The sequence below is a fragment of the Halichoerus grypus genome, chromosome 2 (genome assembly GCF_964656455.1).
Source record: "Halichoerus grypus chromosome 2, mHalGry1.hap1.1, whole genome shotgun sequence".
In the NCBI taxonomy this organism is placed as follows: Eukaryota; Metazoa; Chordata; class Mammalia; order Carnivora; family Phocidae; genus Halichoerus; species Halichoerus grypus.
Genome location: NC_135713.1, coordinates 83,386,912 through 83,406,012, shown reverse-complemented (window position 1 = coordinate 83,406,012; position 19,101 = coordinate 83,386,912). Strand labels below are relative to the sequence as shown.

General features: G+C 40.3%; 1 protein-coding gene across 1 annotated transcript in view; it reads left to right on the top strand.

Moving 5' to 3' along the window:
- Positions 1-15,360, top strand: part of ADGRV1 (adhesion G protein-coupled receptor V1) — a 506,902-nt gene extending 491,542 nt beyond the window's left edge. Inside the window, exons 89-91 of the mRNA XM_078067071.1 lie at positions 1,684-1,875; positions 4,306-4,483; positions 14,933-15,360. Of these exons, the coding sequence (XP_077923197.1) occupies positions 1,684-1,875; positions 4,306-4,483; positions 14,933-15,051 (489 nt within the window). The 3' untranslated portion in view covers positions 15,052-15,360. The remainder of the gene's footprint in view (positions 1-1,683; positions 1,876-4,305; positions 4,484-14,932) is intronic.
- Positions 15,361-19,101: the final 3,741 nt, after the last annotated feature.

The following is a 19,101-nucleotide window of genomic DNA, read 5'->3' as shown; positions in this document are numbered from 1 at the left end:
GCTGACAGTTTAATTTTTTTCCTGTTTTGTCTATTGCTTCGGCCAATGTAATTAGGTCATACCCATGTGAAAAATTACTTGTACAAGAAAAATTTTGGATGTGTATGTGTGTTTTCAGGAAGATTCGTTTCTGTTAATGTTCACATCATCCTTTGCATGAGAAACTAATTCACTTACCCTACATAATTTAAAATATAAATGTTGAGTAAAAAAAACAAAACACCCTAATTCAAAAGGAAACAAATGTTTCTATTACTTATTTTATATTGTGGTTAGAGTAATTATATTTAGCAATATTTTTAGCAGAAAAACCACTGATTTTAAAACATATTTGTTAGTTATATAGATTGGATGCCAACTCTGGAAGGGCTCATTCTAACAAAAAGGGGAGAAAGACCTAATTTATGGCAGTATTCTAGAAATGGCAACGGAGCTCACATACTAGCATGCCCATCTTGCAGACTGTTCTTTAATTTCATTTTACATTAAAAATCTGTTGTAATTCTTATGCCTTAAATATTTTCTAGTAGATTTTTTGCTATTTATACCAGCAGATAAAAGTTTCAAGCCCATGAGCATATTATTTGCTTTATTGCTTCCATACTCCTAGAAATGTCACGAACCATGGGAGAATGCAAACGTCACCAAATGAAGATAGTTGTGTCTTATGAAAAATGTTAATATTAACTCCTTTTCTTCTTTAATAAACTGAATGTCTTGCTTTCATTTTTGTGGATTCGTTTAAGAATTTTAATAACTAAGGAGATTCTTACTTGCTTCCAAAACTTAAACACCAGGATTAATAGACACAAAAGCCACAATTTAACATATTTTATTGGCTGAGTATAAAGGTCAAAATTACCAAGCATTATAGAAGCACCATTAGAAGTATACAGTAGAACCCTTGTAGAAATCATGAAGGACAGCCAGTGTAGGCAACGTCTGGAACACAAATACAAAATTCGAGTTGCTCTCTGTGACGGAAGCAGAGCAATTGTCAAGAGTTGGACTGGGTTGCGAAAGAATTTAAAGGGCCAGCAGATCTTTTAAGAACTTAACAAGACAGCTTTGTTGTCTCCCGTAACATTCACTGAGAAGCAAGGCACGCTAAATATTAAGCAATCCACAGAATTCCCCCGAGTCCCTACCCAGTGATTGTGTTTTCAAATGAAATAGTCAGTGAGCCAGATAAACAAAATCGGAAGGCTCAATTAGGGCTGCCCTTCTGGGAGTCCACAAAGTGGTTGGAGCATTAGTACCTCACTTAACCATTTTGCTACGAAAAAAAATGAGAATAAGTGAGATCAATGGGAAAAGAGTAGTTTTTTGGAAGGCGAGAGGTTTGCTTTCTAAAAAGGTACACGGCTAATCAGATATACTTCTGAAGTTCTGTTTTCATGTATTAGTAGGGCTAGATTTCAGAGTCACTTGGGTTTTAATCAAGGAAAAAAATGATTTTTTAGTGAGAGGGCAGTTTTCCCAAATAACGTTGAATAACTTTTTTGTGACATTCAGAAATTTATAGTGGCCTCTTGCTAGACTTCTAACGTGTTCTGTATTTCCCTGCTTCGGGTAGAATTTGGAGACGGCTTGTAGAAAATCGGCTGTGCTTATAACCACGTTTGTTTTTCAGCTGCGGTAGCCAGATTTCCTTTAACAAGCTAGTGTTATTTTCTTTTGCAGGGACTTTATGTTTTTGTGGTTTATTTCGTTCTACACAACCAGACGTGTTGCCCTATGAAGGCCAGCTACACAGTGGAAATGAATGGACACCCAGGACCCAGCACAGCTTTCTTCACACCAGGGAGTGGCATGCCTCCTGCTGGAGGGGAAATCAGCAAGTCCACGCAGAATCTTATCAGTGCAATGGAGGAGGTGCCTGCCCTTGCCCTTGCTCTTGCACTTGCTCAAGCTCTCCCCCTTCCTCCCCCGCCCTCTCCCTCCTTCCCCACCCCCCTCAAGAAAGAGTGAAAGTTAAAAGGTACCATGTGACTTTTAAATCCCTTTCCTACCAACAGCCTCTGATCTGTGGTATTTGATTGGCTTACTGTGGTATCCTGCCTGTTATCTAATTCTTTTTCTTCCCTGTGCTGTGAGCTGTACTAACCAGCAGTTTGTACTGGGAAGTCAGTGCATAATTTGTCACCGCTTTCTTCAGAATCATCCGAATTTAACATGGCAGTGACTGAATCTGCTTCGGAAATGGTTTTTTTAAATACTGTGCTCTTCCTAAAAATACTTTCTCGGCTCTCTTTCTTCACCCATCCCAATTCATTACTTCGATCCCAACAAACACTCAGTGAAAAGAAAATACGCTAAAACTCTTTTTAATTTAAATACCCGAAAATATTTTAGGACAGAAGCTTGGAAGAGGGCTTCAGCAGCACTACTAGAAAATCTATCTAGAACGTCCTCTGTGAGATCCACCTCCCATTCCCCGTCGTTTCGCTTTCCTGTGTCTAAATCACAGTGCCACCAACCTGTCGGTAATGCTACCTATAGTATTGGGACCACCGCTCAGATTTTTAAAACTACCTGAAAACATTTGTCCAGGAGGAGATGGTATGCAGGTCCCTGACCAGTTCTGTACTGCCTGAGGTGTGCTTGCTTACCATTCCTTACTTAGCTCATATTGCCCTCTCTGTACTGAAGAGCCAAGGGGAGCAGTGCCAGCGTGGCTCAGTGGGTTAAGCTTCCGACTCTTGCTTTCCACTCAGGTCATGATCTCAGGCTTGTGAGATCTGGCCCTGCATAGGGCTCCCCGCTGAGCATGGAGCCTGCTTAAGATTCTTTCTCTCCCTCTGCCCCTTCCCCCACCCTCCAAAAAAATAAGAAATAAAAAAATAAAGAGCCAAGGGGAACAGTATTTGTGTTTGCATCCTGAAAAATGTCAGGAAATCAAAATGCATCTGTCTAAAAAGGTAATGGTTTATAGATAGTTAAATAGGTAAATAGGTAGGTAGAGAGATCATCTTACCAGTGATATTTTTTGTCCTCCATGTTAATGTAGAAAGGAATTTTATTCATGTCAGGTTAAAATTAAGGTAAGTAGGTGATCACAAGTCAAGTCCAATATTTAAGAATTTTAAGAATTTTGGTACCCCTAAATGTTTAGAAATCTGATACCATTTCTATATCCCCAAAGTTCTTAAAACAGAATTACTTTCACATCATAGTTGATATCAATAGAAGTGGTTATTTTTAGAACTAGCAATTCAGGAGTGAATCTTAAAAAAATTTTTTTGTCTTTTTGATTGTTTACCCAATCTAGCATTTGTCTAGATCTGAGCTGTACGATAGCCATTAGCCATGTGTGGTTATTTACATTCAAACTAAGTAAAATTAAATAACATTTAAAATTCAGTTCCTCCCTCACCCTGGCCACACTCAGGTGCTCAGTAGCTACCTGTGACGTCGGTAGCTGCCATAATGGAGAACGTGGATATAAAATATTTGTATCATCACAGAAAGAGCTGTTGGGCAGTGCTGGTCTAGATATTCAACTTCTTAATGAAATATTTTAAGGTTTAATCTTCTCTCAAATGATCTCCACAGTCCTCAGGTCACTTTTCTCAATACAAGGCATCCCTGCAGTCTCCCAGAAAACCTTGTGTTGGGAGGGAGCAGCTGGGCCTGAGCCGCTCCTTGAATGTTCATGTGGGGTGTTGCACAATGGCAGACCCTTAAGTGTGCTCTGCATTCCTCAGAGGCTTGGAATTGGCCTTGATCCAGCTGTCTGTCAATGAGGGACTATCAGAGACATTCTAGGAAGCTCTGCAGAGAAGGGAAGGCATGAGGAAAGGAAGGACTAAGGGACTGGTTATCAGTGACCAAGAAGGACATGAATATATTTAATTATTTCAGGTTAGAACCATCTTTTAAATCATTTAATCCAATGATTATGTGAATCTTTATTTTATAACTGGAAGTTTTACTTCCCCTACCCTATTTTATCCACCACCCCGCCCCCTTCCCCTCTGGTTCTTAAATTCTTAACAGTTTTCTTTCCATACAACCTACAAAAAAAAAAAAAAAGTGTTGTTTGGGTTAAAAAAAATAATTTTCTTTCCCCACACATGACAGCATCGAAATCTACAAGTAATTCTAATAGAGAAATTGTTTAGAATCACCAGACTGAGTTGTCTCTGAGGACCAAAGGTAAAATTAAAGGTCTTAATTCTAAACAGTTCAACAGTACCTTCACGTGGTCTCTGTAATGAGAATGTGGTGATAAAGTAGATATCAGAGTAAATATGTATGTATTGATATTATTGTTTCTGTTGCTCCCCACCCTACCCCAAAAAGGTGCCTGCTGACTGGGAGAGAGCATCCTTCCAACAAGCCAGTCAGGCCAGCCCTGACTTGAAGCCAAGTCCTCAGAAAGGCGCCACGTTCCCTTCCTCCGGAGGATATGGCCAAGGGTCACTAATAGCTGATGAAGAGTCCCAGGAGTTTGATGACTTGATATTTGCATTAAAAACTGGTATGTATGAACCCACCAACCACATTAGAAGTAGGCACTCTTGCTATGTGGCAACTTATATCTTCTTCCCATGAAGTTGCAAAAGAAGTACAGTCAGTCCCCCTTAGCACATCCTGATTCTCATGACCCATTCCTAATCCCAGCCAAACTTTAGGATATTTTGTTCTTGGCACCAAATATAACACAACCTAAAAATAATTTACAATTTGCTGTTAAGAAAAAGGCATACTCTAACTAAATGTAAATATCTCTGTCCTGGGATCTTGATATAACACCAAAATACCACTGAGACAAGTTCAGTATTTTAAGACGATCTAGTAGGGATCTCTCTCAGAGAGTTTCGCCTCTGACCTGCCAAAGAGAACTGGCACTGAAGCAAAAAATGTCAAAGGCAAAATAATGGGCCACATGTAGTTCTACTGTTTTCCAAGCACCATCATATATCGTATTTTACTGGCTTCTCCTACATGTTCAACCCCACTCATCCTGTGACCCTAATGGATGGTTGTTTTCAAATCAAATATGCAGAGTTCTTTTCTTTTCTCTTAATTTTTTTTTAATTAAGTAAACTCTACCCTCCAATGTGGGGCTTGAACTTACAACACTGAGATCAAAAGTCACATGCTCTACCAACTGAGCCAGCCAGGCACCCCTGCAGTTTTTTTCTTTTATTTTTTACTCAGAAAAATCTCAAACTGCCACTGTTGTAAAACTTTTAGTGAACTTTTCATTCCTAGATGTACAAGCAAGCAAGAAGATATGTCCATACTCAGATAAACCTATTAAGATAATTATTCAAAATGCATTTTACTGTATATACCTATATTAAGAATAGTGGTTGGCACTTGGAAAACTTGTAGATATTGTTGGATAATTGAATGAATGAATGAATGAATGAATGAATGAATGAATAATGAAACTTAGAGTTTACTTGGAGGAATAGACATTCACACAAACATGACATAAGAAAGAGTAAGTAATGAAAAGAGTTATTAATTATTGAAGAGATCAAGGAAATTTTTTTGAACCCTCTTAGTTGATTCTTGAAAAATATGTGGTTTTAAATAGTTAAAGAGTGGAGGAAAGACATTGCAGACTGAGGGAGTAGAATCAGCCTAAGCCCTTAGCTTACAGGTGCATGGCTTACAGGTACTTGGAGAGAAGCCGCACTGCAGTATGGCTGGGGTAGATGGGGAGTGCGAGCCAGGCAGCTGGAGAAAGGCCTGCAAGGTAATTTACCTGCATTGTTAATAATTTACTGTAGTTCCCCAACTGGGTTTCAGTGAACAACCTCCTTGTGATATTTATAGTCATCCTCAATGGGAGGATCCTCTGACTGAGTATATTTGGGAAACTGCAAAGATTCACAATTCACATTAGCATTTAGCAGCTCTAAAAAGTCCTAGAGTAAAGAAACCCACTTCACTTAATTTAACCTGGTGTTTCCGGAACACATTTAGTAATAGATTCATTTTGTGGGAGCAGAACACTTGCTGGTATTTTACATAACATTAAAATGCTATTCAGAAGCCATGCTAAGGAGTGGGATTTTTATAGAACCTAGTGAGCCATGGAGGTTTTTGAGGAGAGGAATGGCATGTTCCCAGTGGTTTTTGAGGCAAAATAACTCTTACAAAAGCATAAAGAATAAATTTAGAAGCAAAACCAGAAAGGCTGGGAGATTATTACAATTGTCCAAGGGAATGAGGTTCGGGCCTCAGATTCGGGAGCAGAAATGAGAAAGAGAAGATGAAATCAAGAGGAAAGCTGAAGGAGCACTAAGAGGACAGTCAGCAAAGGCTCCTGCTTCTCACTTCGGTGGCTGAGGAATTGTATCAAGAGCATTTGTTCATTCATGTGTTTCGGGGGAAACTGATGAGTTCAGATTTGGAAGTATTGTTGTTAGGCCTGGGGGCTCTTAAATATTCAGGGTTGAAGGATCTTAGCTAAGGGTTCAGGGTTGGAGGTATTGCTTTGACATGCATCAAGGCAGAGACTCTTTTCAAAGCTGTGGGGATGGATGAGTTTGATCTTGGGAGAGTGAAGGAGAGAGAAAAGAAGTAAAGGAAAGAGGTGAGGAAGGGAGGGGAGACGGAGGAAGGGCAATAAGAAGAGCATCCTGGATAATATCTCCTTTAAAGAGTGAATAGGGGTGCCTGGGTGGCTCAGTCGGTTAAGCGTCCAACTCTTGATTTCAGCTCAGGTCATGATCTCAGGGTTTTGCGATCGAGCCCAGTATTGGGCTCCGCACTCAGCGCAGAGTCTGCTTGAGATTCTCCCTTTCCCTCTCCCTCTGACCCTTCCTCTCCACCACTATCCATGCTTGCTCTCTACCCCCACCCCTGGAAAATAAATAAATAAATAAATAAATAAATAAATAAATAAATATATTTTTTTAAAGAGTGAATAGAAGAGGGTCCCATGGAGGAAACTGCAGCATGGTGAGAAAGAATAAAGAGAGAGGAGGTTTCATGAAGGAGGAAATGAACAATTTCCTAAAATGCTCAGTAGTGTTAGGACTAAAAAGGGGCTTTCAGATTACTAATGATTCTCAGGGAAGATTATGTCCCCAGCACTACAAAGTGGTCAGTTGTTGATGTTGGGACACTGGAAGCATAAAATGAATTCTTGCAGCATAATTAAATTAGATGTGGGTCCTATATATGTAACAAGTATTAAATGCATTCAGTTCAGGAATGTATGGAATGACTTGCTTACTTATAGATGAGTTTAGCATTCCTTGGAGCTCACTAAACTTGTTAGGAAATAAATACTTAAAAAGACCGAAATAACAGTCTCTAACATTGGTTCCCCCTATTTTTAGAAAAGGTACTATAATAATCAAGCACCACCCCCAAGACACTTCATCATAGAATATGGTCAAATTAAAGGAGTTCACATGCCATTCCATCTACAGCTGAATTTACAGTTGACACATAGGCCCAGATTTGGCCCAACAGAGGATTTTGTTTGATTCTCATAGCATTTTAATGTTTTTTAAGCCCAAATTTCAGAGATATCCCAGGGCACCTCACAGTCTCAGTAGTAGAGCATGTGACACTTGATCTCAGGCTTGTGAGTTACAGCCCTACATTGGGTGTACAGATTACTTAAAAAAAAAAAAAAACCTTAAAAAAATTTTAGAGCTATCCCATAAAAACCCAGAATTTCTTTTTTTTTTTTTTTAAGATTTTATTTATTTGTTTGACAGAGAAAGAGATGGCGAGAGTAAGAACACAAGCAGGGGGAGTGGGAGAGGGAGAAGCAGGCTTCCCACCAAGCAGGGAGCCCGATGTGGGGCTTGATGCCAGGACTCTGGGATCCGGACCTGAGCCGAAGGCAGAGGCTTAATGACTGAGCCACCCAGGCACCCAAAACCCAGGATTTCTTAAAAAAAAAATCTAGCAACAGAGTGCTTAAAATCTAGCACAATCTTAAAATCTCCTTGATTGGAGTTGAGTAATGGCTACCCCTCTGGACAGAGCATGAGCTCTTTGTTGTCCAGTGCTCACCAGACCTGTGTCGCTGGTCTGTGCTAGCCGACCTGGCCTCCGTGACATTCGGGTTTGCAAACCTTGATCTATCACAGGTCCATTTTAACCATTGGCCACTTCAAGTCTGGTACTGGGAACAGTGGGTCTTCTAAGTCTTTTCATTTAAACCCTTAGACAACTTTGAAAAGCTATGTAACCCTTTGCATATATTTAATAAACATCTAAAGATTTTCATCATAAATTAAATAGTATCAAATAATATAACTTCTGTATTATAAATTTTAGTGTTTAAAAATGAAAATTTTACATTATTCTTTTAAACTAATTCAAAGGAGTCTAAATATCATAGCAATTTGATATCCATTATTATTAATTTCTCTTTTTTTTAGATTTTATTTATTTATTTGAGAGAGAGCAGGGGAAGGGGCAGAGGGAGAGGGAGAGAAAGAGAGAATTTCTAGCAGACTCTGAGCTCAGCATGGAGCCTGACTCGGGGCTGGATCCTGCGACCTTGAGACGATGACCTGAGCCAAAATCAAGAGTCAGACGCCCAACCAACTGAGCCACCCAGGCGCCCCATATTCATTTCACTTTTAAAATACATATGGAGCAGACTTTTCTCTTACAATTGGAAATTCTACATCATTGTCTTTTCTCCTTGAACTTATATTTCCATTCCACTCCACCACAGAATTTTATCCTAATGTAATATATTTTATGCTTGAAATTCATTCAGTCTTCACTCACTCAGAACAACTTCCCTCCAACAAAACATGTATATAAATTGAAACTTAAAGTTTTCCTGTGACCATAAGGCTATATATAAAGTGTTAAAATTTTTTTTATTATTATCATTATAATTATTATTAGTCTACAATTGAATAAATCAACATTAATTTTTAAAATATTAAATGTTTTGAGGAGCTCCTGGGTGGCTCAGTCGGTTGAGCATCCGACTCTTGATTTCTGCTCAGGTCATGAGATCGAGCCCTACATGGGGCTCCACACTCAGTGGGGAGTCTGCTTGAGATTTTCTCTTTCTCTCTCTCTCTCCCTTTCCTTCTGTCTCTCCTACCCCACCCAACCCTGAGTGCTCTTGCAAGCTCTCTCTCTAAAATAAATAAATCTTTTTAAAAAAATAAAATAAAATATTAAATGTTTTGCTAAGTAATTATCAAAAACTCACCACAAGAGTGCACATGCAGGCGCTTGTCTGGCTCAGCCAGAGGAGCATGTGACTCTTGATCTTGAGGTCATGAGTTCAACCCCCATGTTGGGTGTAAAGATGACTTAAATAAATAAATAAACTTTTTTTAAAAAAAAAAGCACACATAGAAGTTAAAGATCTAGGAATACATTTTCTTAAAGTTGTCCTCATACCACCCTGGACCGTTTGAAAAACCTTCATGTACCAGAAGCTAAAGGAATCCCATTGCTTCAGACGCTTTATAAGAGAGTTCAGGGGCACTGACCTGGAGCATTGTGTGGTAGTAGATTATGAGGTGGGATGGCCAGCTCAGTGGCTAGATTTTTATGTTGATCAAAAGCTGACAAGATTCTAGAATATGTCAAGGTTGGAGCATATTGGGCTTAGAAATAGGATTTTCTTCACAGAAGGCTTCTCCCAGAAAGACTAATCTGATTCCCTGTCATCCCTTAGCTTCCTGTTTTTACCTCAGGCCAAGGACACAAATGTCAATGCAAACATTTCTTTATCAGAAACTTCAAATGATTTCTTTTTCAGTCAGAAGAAAATAAATGACAAGTCCTTGAATAAAAATGAAAACATTCAGAGTCAAGGCCCAAATACTCAAACTCCTCTAAGAACTCATTAATAAATTTCTCTTTCAGATAGATCACATAAAACCACAATGACTTATTTAGCTTCAAAAACTTCTAGAGACCAGTATGCTAAACAAAATTAAATGGGCATCGAAGTGGAAGAGCAAAATTTGGAAAGATTTTTTTTTTTTCCTCCCGAAAAAGATTGAAGGAGAATGATCTTTGTATCACTATCACATTTGAAAAAATCTGTAGAAAATAGGAATGGGCCTTGGGATCAGAGAGCCCTGTCTTGGCATCCTAGTTCTGCAGTCTGCTATCTGTGTGATTTTCAGCAAGGGACTCAAGGTTTCAGTTTCCTCATTTAGCAAATAAGAGTTATTATAATTAGGGGCGCCTGGGTGCCTCAGTCAGCTAAGTGTCTGCCTTCGGCTTGGGTCATAATCCTAGAGTCCTGGGATGGAGTCCTGCATTGGGCTCCCTGCTCAGTGGGGAGTCTGCTTCTCCCTCTGCCTCTCCCCCTGGCTTGTGTTCTCTCTCTTTCTCTCACTCTCTCTCTCAAATAAATAAATAAAATCTTTAAAAAAGATTGTAAGTTTTCATGGAGGTTAGAGATTGTTAATGTAAAGAATCTATCAGTATCTGGCAGAGTTGAAGTTCAGTAGCTCATTGTATATATTATTTGTTGGGTTCAGCTTATTGTTATGCTTAAAAACTATTTTTTTAAAGAGTCTATTTATTGGGGTGCCTGGGTGGCTCAGTCGTTAAGCGTCTGCCTTCGGCTCAGGTCATGATCCCAGGGACCTGGGATCGAGCTCCGCATCGGGCTCCCTGCTCCGCGGGAAGCCTGCTTCTCCCTCTCCCACTCCCCCTGCTTGTGTTCCCTCTCTCACTGTGTCTCTCTCTGTCAAATAAATAAAATCTTTAAAAGAAAAAAAGATTCTATTTATTTATTTGAGAGAGACAGTAAGAGAGAGAAATCACAAGCCGGGGGGGGCGGGGGGAAGGGTAAAGGGAGAAGCAGACTCCCCACTGAGCAGGGAGCCCAGTGCGGGGCTCCGTCCCAGGACCCTGGGATCATGACCTGAGCCAAAGGCAGACTCTTAACCAACTGAGCCACTCAGGCACCCAACTTAAAAACTATTTTAAATGTTCGTAATGTATTCTGAAACACCTGGTGTTCATTGCACCATGACTAGTAAGTGAAGTAGAAATGGGGGTGGGGGTGTAGGGGCTGGAATATGAGCCAAATAGGTTTGCAATGTATTCTACAGACAAAGTTGGATACTCAAAGCCTAGGACACAAGGAAGTAACACAATTAGAACCGCCACAAGAGGCAGTATGGTGTAGAAGAAAACACCTTACATTTGGGGTCAGAAGACCATTGGATATCTGCATTCTGTGACTTCCCTGCTGTGTGACCTAGCAACTCAATGAACACGTCTGATTCCCAGGCAATCCCTGCATCTGTAAAACAAGACTAATAATCATCCCTTTCCTAACTAAAGCGTGTTAAAATGTTGAAGAAAGGAGAGGCGCTAGACGAATGTAAAATGTCACTTCTAGTTCCTTTGCTGTTACCTTTCTGTCTGTTATAGGGAAAAGTAACCACTACTACAGTTACTGGATTTTTCTTGAATTTTTGGCTTAAAATTTAAGCAGAAAAAATACCTTTAAAAAACATCAGGATACTCACTGCAAAACACCCTCCCAGACCATTTATGCATTACAAAGAGACTAGAGGGGTGCCTGGGTGGCTCAGTCAGTTAAGTGTCTGCCTTGGGCTCAGGTCATGATCTCAGGGTCCTGTTATCGAGCCCTGCGTCAGGTTCCCTACTCAACAGGCAGCCTACTTCTCCCTCTCCACCGCTTGTGCTCTCTCGCACACGTTCTTGCTCTCTCTCTCAAATAAATAAATAAAATCTTTAAAACAACACCAACAACAACCCCCCCGAAAACACCAAAACAAACAAACAAAAAAAACCAAGAGCAAGAAACCTGGGGCTTTGCTCCCAGTCTGTCGTGTTATTACCATGTGTAATACGGGCCTTTTCTGAGTCTCAATGAGGGATTAAGATTTGAGTAATATGCATTTATTTCAGCTGGGCAGAAACTGAGAAGGAAGAGGAGCTGGGTCATATAGATGCGGTAATTCCAGGGGAGGCTGTATCTAGAACTTCCTGACATTTCACAGGGCTCTAAGCTACTAAACAAGCTGGTGACACCCCTTACTTGTAAAGCTGCACCCCATGTTAAACCTTCCAGCCCAGTTCAGTCTGTCCCTTGCTGTCTGCTCAGCAGGCTTCCAGCACAGAACTTCTTTCCAGCATGCTTTGTCAAGATGGCAGGCAAACACGTCTGTCTTCCTAATGAAATTTGGAGCGGGCAGACACGAAGTCAGTGGGAGCTGGTGATGCTCGTTCTAAGCCCACTCTGCCCTGATGGTAATCGTGGTGTCCTCCCTGCTTCTCTGTAGTTGATCCCATATTGAGCAACTTTGTTATGTAGCCCTTTTGTTCCTCCTCAGCTGGATTAAGCTGCTGCTGGCTTCAGGGCCCCAGTTACCTTCTCCTTATAGAGTGGCCAGTGTCTTTCCAATCCACTGAGGTTCTTCCAAGTGGGACAGTTCCCCTGTTCCTGGGGCAGAGAAGCATGGGCCTTTTGTCCTTCTGAGACATAGTTACCTTCAGGGGCCAAGCAAATACCATGAGTGATTCAAGAGGGCTGGATGAAAACAGGAGCAAACAGAGGGTAGTGCCAGTTCCATGTTTTTGGCTTTTTTTTTTTTTCAATCCAGAAAATGCAGGCCTAGTGTTGCCCTCTGCTTTTTCAAGAGAATCTGATTTTTTTTTATATTAAATGTCTTAATTTTGGCAACTAACTAAATTTTTAAAAATATTGTCATTGGCAATATTCTAGTTCTTAACCTAAGGAAAGAGCCCATGGGTGTTTGTCACACATTTTGCTCCATGACACATATACATTATCTGGGGAGATACCATATAATTTATCATCCAAACCAGGGCAGTTTAAGAGAATAAAGGGGATGTGATACACATGTTTTTCAGGTATAAACTAGGACTTTTCTTTTCACATACTGCGTCCCCCACCTCCCTGTTTTGAAGGAAGGTGAAAGAACGATCTGTGGAAGGGTGTGAAAATGGGCCTCGAGGGATGGGCAGGAAGACGCTCAGGCTGGAATTAATGTGGCACGTGCAGGACCAGATAAGAGAGCTGATCACTTGGAGGAAGCTCTCCAACAGGCCCGGGTTGAAGTCTGTCTATTTGGTGGGGTAGAGTCCGATTAGGAAGTGTGCTGAAAGCCAGTGCAGAGGGTTCCACACTTGATGCAATTGGCCATAGGAACTGTTTGTTCTTGAACAGGAGAGGACGTGGAATGCGGAATGGATCCGAGGAACAGAACAGGCAGTAAGGCTTGGAGGAGACTTTGGTAAGAGCTAGAATGCAGAGCATAGTTTATTAATACACTCAGCAAACATTTACTGAACACCCACAGTGTGCTGAGCACTGTCCTATGAGCTAGATGATGTAAAGATATGAGGGACATAATGCAATGAGGCAGTCAGATGTTTCCAAAGAGAATCGTCATGTTTCTCTGGGTAGCAGAGGTAACAGCTGAGGTGATATTGACAGGAGGAATGGGGGTGACCAGATTAAGGAGGCAGGGGGATAAGATGAGCATGTCAGGCAAAGGTGGAAATAGCAAGACGTCAGGCCAGAGAGCAAGCGGGGGTCAGGCGGATGGTATGGGCCTGGAAGCAGGGCTGAAGACAAGGCCTCCAGTGGTGACCTGGGAGGAAGAGATTCGGGAGGAAGCACGAGAGCTCTCTGGAAAAAGCCAGCAGATCAGAGGATGAGATGGGCAAGTGCAGTGTCCCAGAAGCAAAGGGTGGAGATGGGGTTTCAACAGCAGCCTTTCACAGAGAGGTTGGGAAAGAGGGACCCAGAAGAGGGAGGGCTTGGCTGGAAGAAGGCAGTAGTGGGCTCCTGCTCCCATCCCCAAATAGGTTAAGAAGAGTCTAATTTGCCATCTTCCCACAGCTACCGACTCAGCAGCCCTGCCTTTCTCAAACAGAAAGGGAAGTCTCAGCCACCCAGCAACTGGTTTTTCATTTGCCTTCTTGTTTGCAGAGTCTAGTGCCCTGCAGAGGGGGAGGAGTGGGAGCGTAATCTCTGGTGATTCAACCCAGCAGCACACCCTATGACCACATCCCCGTTCTGTGTGTGTGTGTGTGTGTGTGTGTGTGTGAGAGAGAGAGAGAGAGAGAGAGAGAGAGAGAGAACATGGGAGTCTGTGGTCCTCTGCGCATTAGGGAAGAAAAGAACTCGGTATTACTCTCGCACAGTGTTAAATTCTCTGAATTATTCTGAGCTGTAAAAAGAGTAGTGAATAGTGGAGCTTCCTCAAAACAGAGATTCTGGGCGCTATCTGTAATTAACAGCCAGCCTTGTGGGATTTGTGCATGGATCTGTTTTGGTACTGTGTTACGCCATTATTTTTATCTCAGGATCAGATCGGAGTCTTTCCGAGCCGGGGTCTTCTGGGCGCTGATACGACAGCATGTGTTGTCAGTGCATGTTTTTCTTCTCAGATCGCTGCCCACAGGGAGTCTCAGCTGAAGGACCTACTAGGTTCAGTACACGTGGGGTTGGAGACTCAGGTTTCTAACAGCAAAAGCTACCCTCCTGCTGAAAAATTCTCATAACCTGCCTGATCTTTTTTACTTTAATAAGCTCCCAATTGAGAAATGCTGTTCTTGGGAGTACGTTACACATGTCAACCAGGTAGAAACAGAAAAGGTTGAGAACCCAAACTTGTGTCTTTAGAAATTACTTTTCACTTCAAAAACTACCAAAGGAAATTTTAACACAGGCTTATAATTGTTAGGTATTAATAATATTTAGTCAAGGGGCGCCCGGCTGGCTCAGTCCGTAGAGCATGCAACTGTTGATCTCAGGATGGTGAGTTCAAGCCCCTCTTTGGGTGTGGAGCCCACTTAAAAAAATAATAATGATGATATTTTTTCGAAATGTACAGCTCACTATTCACCAATACAATAGAAATAAACATGTGTCAGCTTGATGTAACTTGACCCTTAATTCACTGCACTAATGGTTGGGAGTTTTGTGTTTATTCTTTTTCTATTACAGGTGCTGGTCTCAGTGTCAGTGATAATGAATCTGGTCAAGGCAGCCAGGAGGGAGGCACCTTAACTGACTCCCAGATCGTAGAACTCAGGAGGATACCCATCGCCGACACCCACCTCTAGCGCTTCAGTAACAATTAGAATGATACTTTCCTGTTTGTATTGGCTTTGTGCTAAACTCTGTAAGTTTTATACACACAGCTATATAATAGGAACCTATGACTTGTGCTGGATGATTAACCCAGAAGTGATTGTTGTGTTTGGAATTTGAACTACTTATCTTTGTGCAACCTGAAAATTCACTGCTATGATGAAAGTTTATATCAGTTATATAGGATGCACATATTCCAAGAATAGTAGTTGTTTTTTAATCATCTGACATGGCTAACATTGTTTAATAAAAGTAATAATCAATAAAAACAATAGAACCCATTTGACATCACACAAGCTCATTATTTACAAGGAAATGTTGTGTATGAGCAAAGAAACACGCTATATCTCGATGAGATCAAGCACCCTGTTTCTTCCAGGATTGATACACGTCATCCAGATTTAAGACTTCACAAGCTTCTAGAGGACTTTCATTCCTAAAAACCATACAATTTATTGTCTGTTGAAGATTCTGCACCTACGTGTTGATGGGGATACTGCAGTTTCATAGTCTTTCATCCAAAGTATGTATTTCTGCTCATTATGAAATTAGGGATCTGAACATTTTCCAAAATAAATGTTCTGTTCCCAGTTAAAAATAACCACTACATCAAGCACTTCAGCACAGCTAAGAAGAGGAGCATTCAAACAGTGCAGTTTGTTTAGGAGAAACATTTCTTGGTTTCGATTTTTCAGTCTTTATCTCAGAATGAGAAATCAGAAAGTCTATCCCAGAACAAACACTATTGTGTTCGGGATGATTTTATTGACTATGGTTCCAGAAGAATCATTAGGAACAGAACACTTCTGTCCTAGGGAAGCCTTTGTGACCTTCTGTTTTTGAATTCCTCGGTATTTTCAAGAGAGTCAGTAACATCTCAAGAAAAAAATTAAATAAAAAATAATTATCTAAGGCAAAAATTTTTTCTGTTAATAATTTCCTTTAGACCCATCATTAAAATATTCAAGTGCCCTATACTCACTGTTAAGCCTGGCTTTATTCTTTACAAAACCTGAGCAGCATTATTTATCTTGATAAATTATTAAATGACTATTCTCTTCCTGTTAGTCCTCCCCCACTCTTGTCTCCTCTCTCTTATATTGAGTGTTCATGGGTGGATTGTCATTGTAGGTAGAAAACAAAAGCTGCACAGCAAAATCAAACAGCATGACAAACAAAGCTCCATCCTTGGTGGAGTTTTAATCCTTTTTATGAACTTTAGAAATGGTGGTAAAAAGATTGCATTTACCTTAAGTGACAAATAAGTTAGTTGTCTCACCCGACAGCACTGCTCTGTATGCAGTCTGTTTCATGATAGGGTAGAAGCAACTGATGAAATTGGTTATAATATATAACATTTACAAGGAAAATTTTAAAATCGGTAAATATATTAAAATTGTTAATAGATTTTAATGAATTGGGGGCTTAGGTAATGATCACAGAAATGTGAGATGTCATTGTGTAGAATCCATGAGTCATCTTTTCCCCACATAACTAGATTCTTATTTGTCACCTAAGGTAAATTCAGTCTTATGACCACCATTTTTAAAGTTCCTAAAAAGACTATGACTTCACCAATGAGGAATTCTCTAACAAAGGCAATTGCCAATAGCTACTTTCAATTTTACATGTTGTCAGAATTTGGGGAAAATCTGGCCCAAAACATGACAAATCAGGGATACCTTTTTTCATCAGATGACTGGATTTCTATTGCTGTCCAAAATGCCATCTTGATAAAGGAATCCAAAGGACCACCTGCTAGTGTTCAGCATGATCCTTTTAAATATTGGAAGGAAAAAAATAAGATTTCTAGAAGCCACAGTGCTAAAATAAATAAGCTTCATATTCCAACAGCAGCAATATTTTGCCATCCTGTTTCCTCCCAAAGTAGATTAAAATGGGACACTTGCCAGGGAAGTATAGTACTATGTAGGAAGAAGCAAATCAAATCAAATTCCTAAAAATGAAAACTAAAACGCTGGGACTGTTACACATTGTGGTCTTTTTCTTTCAGGGGGGTTTGATCCTCTTTTTCTTCATGACATTTTTAAAGGAGCTTTATCAAGATATGATTCACATTCCATAGAACTCACCCACTTAAAGTGTGCAATTCAGTAGTATTTGGTGTATTAGATTATTAGGGTTTTTTAATTGTAAAATATATGTAACAAAATTTGCCATTTTAACCATTTTTAAATGTGATTTTTATATTCAGTGGCCTTAATTACATTTACAATGCTATACAACCATCCCCTTTATTTTCAAAACATTTTTCACCACCCCAGACAGAAACTCCGTATTTCTCATTTCCATAATATTTTCTGTCCTCTCTCAATAGACAGCTAACATTTCCTTGGGAAATATCTCTGCTTCTGTATTTTTGTGATTTTTAAACTCATTTTTATTTTTGTTTTAGGTTTTTTCCTTTTCTTTTTTTAAGATGTTATTTATTTATTTGACAGAGAGAGAGAGAGCGAGAGAGCACACGCAAGGGGAGCAGCAGAGGGAGAGGGAGAAGTAGGCTCCCTGCTGAGCTGGGAGCCTGACGCGGGGCTCGATCCCAGGACCCTGGGATCATGACCTGAGCCGAAGGCAGACGCTTAACCGACTGAGCCACCCAGGCGCCCTCATTCTGGAACTTTAGCTTTGAGTTGGTGTTCAATTTCTTGAGGTGTCAGCGTTTTTGTTTTGTTTTGTTTTTAAGATTTTATTTTTTTTTTTAAGTAATCTCTACACCCAACATGGGGCTCAGATTCACTACCCCAAGATCAAGAGTCGCACACTCCACTGACTGAGCCAGCCAAGTGCCCCCGTGGTGTCTTAGGGTTTAATCAATATTGCCATGTCTCCCAAATCTGATCAGAGAAGTTGAAACACATAACTGGGGTAAGACTGGAAAAAGAAAATGCTATTCAGGAACATAGTTCCCCAGCAATTTCACCTTGGGTTTACCAGCACTTAAGATGCTCCTTGAGTTTAGCCTTAAGGCCTCTGGATAGATCTGTTTGAGGGTAGGTCTCAATCAGGTAAGTGGTGTGGACCTTCTCAGAGCAGCTGGATGCCAGCGTGGATTTCCTCTAGACAGCCTGATCTTGGCAGGAACCGAGAAAGCAATAGGGCATTCGTATGTTTCATATGGCCTTTTAATCAATGATGGCATGGACCTAGTCTCCCCAGTGCTTCTCTGGCAGGATGTAAGTGAAAGAACCACATCCATACGTGGAATATAAAGAATAAACCAAGTGACTAAATCTAGGAACTCTTCTATTCTCTTGAATCTCTTCTAGTCTTTTTGACTAATAAAATAAGTATGACAGATGAGTGATATTCTTACTGATAAGATGTAGTTGGTACACTGATGTTATTCTTATCCAATACATCTCACTTACCCAAAAATTTTTTTAGGTTTATTTATTTATATGTTATCTCTACAACCAACCTGAGGCTCAAACTCACGACCCCGAGATCAAGAGTTACATGCTCTTCCAACTGAGCCAGCCAGGTGCCTCTCAGCTACCCACATTTTTATCTCATAAAAATAATTTCAACACTATAGTAGAAAACTAAACTTACCTTTACAAAAATCTAGGAAACTCCAGATGCTTTATTAAATCATAACACATGCTAGCTGGCACATATAATGAATATATGCACAATATTCCTGAGGGGAAAAAATAAACATTCGTTTTTACTTCTGTCTGTAACTATTCAAATTACTTTGACAAGTATGGCACCCCCTTAATGAGGAATTTACTACAATGGAGATAAAAGAGTTTAACGAGGGTTGCCTGGGTGGTTCAGTTAAGCGGCTGCCTTCAGCTCAGGTCATGATCCCAGGGTCCTGGGATCGAGCCTGGCATTGGGCTCCTACTTGGTGGGGATTCTGCTTCTCCCTCTCCCTGCTCATGCTTTCTCTCTCTCTCTCTCTCTAATAAATAAATAAAATTAAAATTAAAAGATTCCAACTTAAGCAGGGTAAAAACCATACTTTTTGCCTTTAGGAATGTATGAGCAAAATCACA